Source organism: Drosophila innubila, chromosome X, assembly GCF_004354385.1.
Source record: "Drosophila innubila isolate TH190305 chromosome X, UK_Dinn_1.0, whole genome shotgun sequence".
Lineage (NCBI taxonomy): Eukaryota > Metazoa > Arthropoda > Insecta > Diptera > Drosophilidae > Drosophila > Drosophila innubila.
The window spans coordinates 40,221,423-40,227,378 of record NC_047626.1 but is presented as its reverse complement, the minus strand read 5'-3'; the positions used below and the strand labels follow the sequence as shown (position 1 = coordinate 40,227,378).

The 5,956-nt window shown below is 40.5% G+C and overlaps 1 protein-coding gene across 1 annotated transcript; it reads left to right on the top strand.

Moving 5' to 3' along the window:
• The first annotated feature begins 1,184 nt into the window (after positions 1-1,184).
• Positions 1,185-3,226, top strand: LOC117794020. The gene is given in 5 exon segments (XM_034634481.1): positions 1,185-1,297; positions 1,357-1,682; positions 1,869-2,378; positions 2,607-2,822; positions 2,901-3,226. Coding segments are annotated over 5 exon segments (1,449 nt in total). The 3' UTR covers positions 3,185-3,226.
• Positions 3,227-5,956: the final 2,730 nt, after the last annotated feature.

The following is a 5,956-nucleotide window of genomic DNA, read 5'->3' as shown; positions in this document are numbered from 1 at the left end:
ATAACAACCCAATTTGGGTGGTTGACAAAAAGGGCACGGATGAAATGGGCAACCGAAAAAAGCGCTTCTATACACAATATCTCTATGATGTTGGGAAATTTAGGTTAAGCTAAGTACTTTTCGACCCTTGATCTTAAGTCTGGCTACCACCGAATCACGCTCGCAGAGGAAAGTAAGAGTTCTGTCGGCTTCCTTTTGGCTTGAGAAACGCCGCTAGCATTTTCCAGAGGTCAATTGATGACATACTGCGAGAGCAGATCGGCAAGTCATGTTATGTCTATGTCGATGACGTCATCGTGTTCTCAAAAGATGAAGAATCCCATGTCAGACATGTCGACTAGGTGTTTAAAAGCTTGCAGGAGGAAAAATCGCGGTTTTTTAAGAAAAGTGTAAGTTTCCTTGGATTTGTTGTCACTAGTGATGGTGCCACAACAGACCCAGAGAAAGTTAAGGCCATTCAGGAGTTCCTAGAGCCCAAGACAGTTTTCGAAGTCAGGTCATTCTTGGGACTTGCTAGCTATAATAGATGCTTCATTAAAGGTTTTGCATCGATCGGAAAACCCATATCCGACATCCTAAAGGGGGAAAATAGTTCAGTCAGTAAACATAGATCACGAAAAATTCCGGTCGAATTGATCCAATGATCTCTAAGACATTGAGAAGGCCAGAGGTTAACTATGCAACAAAAGAGATATAGCTTCTAGCCATCGTTTGGGCCCTTGGCAAGTTGCGCCATTATTTATATGGTGTAAAGGACATCAACATATTCACAGAACATCAGCCACTGGCATTCGCCGTATCTGAATGCAACCCAAACGCTAAAATCAACCGATGGAAGGCACGCATTGAGGAGTCCAATGCGTACATTTTTTTACAAATCAGTAAAAGACAATCTAGTTGCTGATGTCCTGTCCAGACAGCAGCTCAATGTATTGAGCCAGCAAGATGCTAGTTTATGCATCGCGACAGCTCATAGTGAGCGATCCTTGACGTACCCCATTGAATCAATTGACAAGCCCTTGAACAGCTTCCAGAACCAGATAGTTCTTGAAGGGGCACGTTTTCCACTAAAGCGTAGCTTCATCCTGTTTGAAAACAAAAGGCGACAAAGCCTAAGTTTCGTCTGAAGAGATTCACTTCTCAAAGAATTATGGGCAGCAATCTTTTTCAACTATTTTGAAATCATGTACTGTAGCATAGATATTCAGAGCAAGCTGGAAGAGAGACTCATTATGGGCCTATTCGGTATTATAATGATTTTGCTGACAATCATGATAGGTCATTTGGTGGACAAATAGTAATATAATACAATGTCCACACAATATCTATATATAATTTAATATAATTGTACTTTAGTATTGAACCTGCCTTAAAGATACTCTCGGTGAAGATGTATATGAGTGAATATTTGGCTGGAGTTACTCTATTGAGTCTGGGCAACTCATTTGCCGATCTGATCGTCAACTTGATGCCCATTCGAGGACATGCTCCCATCTATACGATAAGTCTTAGCAATGCCTTGGCTGTGATTCTATTGAGTGGTGGCATGGTCTGTTTCCTGCGACCCTTTAAATTAAATGGACACTCTGTCATAAGAGATCTTCTCTTTCTGCTTCTTGCCGCCGAGCTCACAACCTATATGATCTTCAGCGATACAAAAACAACGAAGCCGGAATCAATCTGTGAGTATCATAATCATTAAATTTTTTTTAAACTCATTTTTTCTTCACGATATTCCTATAGCACTTGCTTTATTATATCCTATTTATTTATTCGTCCTCTTCGTGGATCACAATTTGTTGCATGAGGCCATATCAAGTAAGTATGTAGGATTTACTTGGTTATACTCAAACAATCTTACTCCTTAGCCCTTTATAAGGAAATCGATGAACTGCAAAACCAACCTTATACACCCCGTCGAAAGGATCTAATCAAGGAGAAGCTGAAGAAACTGCACGAATTTGAGCAGGAAGTTAGAGTGGTTGTGCATAACAATTCGATCATCTATCGTTATAACTCTTCAAATCTTGAAATCTATTGGCGCGATTACCGAAAACAAATGTCCAACTGGGAGATTCAAAATATACAGAAGATGGATGAGAACATAACTCGAAATATCTTATATAATTTTCACAATCCAAAGAACATGTTTCTGTTTGAGGAATTCTTAACAGCATTAATACCCATTAATATTGTGGATTGGAAATTCAGCGGTTGGTGTCATCGCATCTTTCTCATAATACTCTCTCCCATTGCCCTCTTCTGTGCCATCTTCATTCCCATCGTGGACTATCGACAGGATAAACATGGTTAGAGCAAGTTGCTCAACTGCACGCAGATTATTACGAATCCCATATTATGCTTTGTATTGGTTGAAGGTTAGTTTATTTAACATAATTATTTAATAATATTTTATATATAAATATTTCAATATTTTACATTACAGCAATGTTTAATAATACATATACTTGTATTCTTTCACTCACGCACCGACAGACCACCGACGTATCACTTGGTAAGGCATGCAACATGTGGCATATAAATATGTGCGAGTAAAGCTACCCACTTATTTCGATACTTCTTGCAGCTCTTTTTGTCCCTGACAGTTGTCAGCTCGATGCTCTTTCTAGCCATTTGTGCCACCGAACTGGAGGTACTCTTCGCCATCATTGGACTGGTCTTTCATATGACCGAGGATTTTGTGGCCAGCAGCATTCGATCCTTGGCCGGAGCCATGGGCGATGTCATCTTTAACACGCACCTGGCGATGCATGGCTATGAGAAAATGGCCTTTGCTGCCAGCCTGGCCGCGCCCCTTTTCAGTGACTTGTCAATCAGTCAATCAGTCAACCACTCAATCCATTATTAATTAAAAATCTATTTATTTCTTGCAATTGAAGTCATCACGGTTTGCATTGGCGTTCCGTGTTATTTCAATTCTCAAGTACATAAGACGGAGTCTGCACATTGGCTATATGGAATATATGGTGAAAACTCGTATATTTTCTTCACCATGGCGATTTTCACAGCTCTGGGCTGGACCCTGACACTTAATTTCTCTGCTCGCCGATCGGTGGGTATATTTTCATATATTTTATTTATGTTATTTCTCTTATTTAACGCACTTGCTGAGTGGGATTTAATTCATGAAATGGCCAGAGATAAGATATTTAAACCAATATAAAAAAGAATATTTAAGCGAAATAAATTCTATTTTAGTCCTTAATGTTGTTCAATTGGCACTTGGTGGAATATAACAAAAGTTTGATGAAAATGAGGATCATTAAATTAACTTATATTATACATTTTAATCGATAACTTACATTTTTAGTTTACGACACACAAATAAATAGATAAATAAATAAATATGTAATTAAATAAATAAATATTTTAATTAATTTATAAAGAAATCAGTAAATAGTATGTTTGTAAGCAACTTCCGTTCAAACATAGTAAAATTTTATAGTTAAGCCTAAAAGCAGGCAACACTTTTAAATTGTGCAAAAAGTCATTTGCAGCGAAGCCAACGGTAGTAAATGCGCTGCACTGCGATTTACACACTTTGGCACTAGTGCAGGATGATTTGGTTCGGAAATTTCCGACTACAAAGTTCTGGCACTGCAGGAATCGGGTCGTAGACATTTTCAGTGTTAGCGAAAGAAGAGAAATTCTCATCACGGAACCAAGCAGAGCACACAGGGCAGCGCAAGAAAATGTTAAACAGGTCCTCTCAGAGTATTGCTTCCCAAAAATGACAAAGATAGCCAATGAAATTTAACAGAACTGCAAGACCTACGCTAGGGCTAAATACGATAGACACCCTAAAAAACAGGAAATTGACGAGACGCCAATCCCTTCGTGTGCATTGTAAATGTTGCATGTGGACATTTTTTCAACCGACAAGCATTTTTTTCTGACTTGCATTGATAAGTTCTCGAAATTCGCTGTAGTTCAGTCAATCCCATCAAGACACACTAAGAGCTAAGGAAAATGACTCTCGACAGAATATGGTCTTTGAAATTGGGGAAAAGGTGTTGGTGAAGTCTAATCGCAGGCTTGGAAACAAACTCACACCTTTGTGTTAAAAGCGAGCCGTGGAAGCTGACCTGGGAACCACACTTCTCATTAAGTGGAGGGTGGTTCACAAGGACAACTTGATTTAGAGCATCCAGTTTTTCCATTTAATCATTAACATTTTTTTAACCTTATCGCGCCATTAGGCATTTTTCTCTTATGTTAAGCTAATAGGATATAAGATATTACGTCACTTGGCACCTAATTTTAGATAAGTTCTGGTGATAGGACAAGGCTAAAAGTATAAGATTTTAAGCCACTTGGCACCTCATTTTAGATAAGTTCTTGTGATGGAATGACTAGAAGTATAAGATTTTATGCCAATTGGCGCCTTACTACAAAATAAGTTGGTGATGGGTCGTTCAATGTTAAAAAAAAGTACTCGGATCGCATTACTCGCATGCCAAATACATTCCAATCGTCGATGGTCAAGTCCTTGTGTGGGACGAACTTGCTTTTGTTAGACACTCAGCGTACAGATCCGAATATGAGCGCATGGTAGACGAGACGGCAAAAAGGTATGAGATGTTCCCGCAATCGCATATGAGGAAGCTTCTGAATGTGGATGCAGAGCATCTCAGGGATATGCTGGAAGCCCTAGGCACACACCACAGAATCTCTAGGAGTCTGGATTTTCTGGTTTCAATCGTAAAAGTGGTAGCAGGCAGTCCTGATGCCAGCGACTTAGAAAAAATTAGAATAAATGAAACTCAGTTAATAAATTCAAACAATAGACAGGTAGAAATAAACACTAGGGTACAGGATCAGATCAATCAACTTAGCCACACGATAAACCAGATTTTGAAGGCCACAAAGGATAGGCAAATCGATTGTCGCCATTTATATAAAACACTTTTGGCACTGTTACTGATGGAATTGCAAAACATAATGCTCGCAATTACCCTCGCTAACATTGTTAGTCCAAACACCCTGGACCACGCAGGCTTAAAATCCGTTTGCCATGAGGAGCCCACAGATACCCCCATTGCCGACCTAATGTCAGTTGCGTCCGTAAAAGTGCTACAATCCACAAACATAATTTATTTCATAATTTCATTTTCAAAAATTAAGTACACCTGAGTCACATACTGCGAGTGGATGACAACATCGTCGCCGAGTGCCAAGCCCAAATTTATGCACTAAAAAATTGCACAGCCGCAGCGAGAACAACCTTCTGTCAATTATCAAAGGGCAGCTCGGGCACCAAAGAACTCCTTGCCTTCGGCGTGGCTCATTGCGAAATCCAACCAAGCAATCTCAATGCGATCACATGGGTTGACGACGGATCATTATAATCAACGACGTAGCGGCATTGGACTGCATTGACAAAGGCACTGAGACCTGCGTGGTACTCAATTAATCACGTTCAACAATTGGGTTACGGTAAACGGAACAAAATACATCAATCGCAACAACGCTCCGAGCCGGGTTCAAGGCATCGCAGCCTCTCCCCTGTTGAATGTCACGGGTCATCAGGACATTCTTAATCTTCCCTACCTTCACCGACTGAGCGAATGTAACCTAGAGACAATACAGGAAGTCAGACACGATATAGACAGTATCAACACAACCATAATATTGTTTTCTGGGTGTGCCCTGTGGCATTGTTATCTGCATCGGTTTCACCTATTGGCGAATCACCAGAAAGAGGAGAGCAGCTCGGATATGAACGAGGTGATCGCAGAAATAGGATCGGCCTAGGGCTGCCTTAACTTGAGGTGGGGTAGTTAACATAACAATGCGGCCGGGTCCTCGACTCCAACATAGACGCTGACTCAGCTCTGGGTCGGATGTCGTTGCTTTAACATAACGTTGCGGCCGGGTCTTCGACTCCAGCACAGACACTAACTCAGCTCTGGGCGGATGTCGTTGGTAAGCAGGC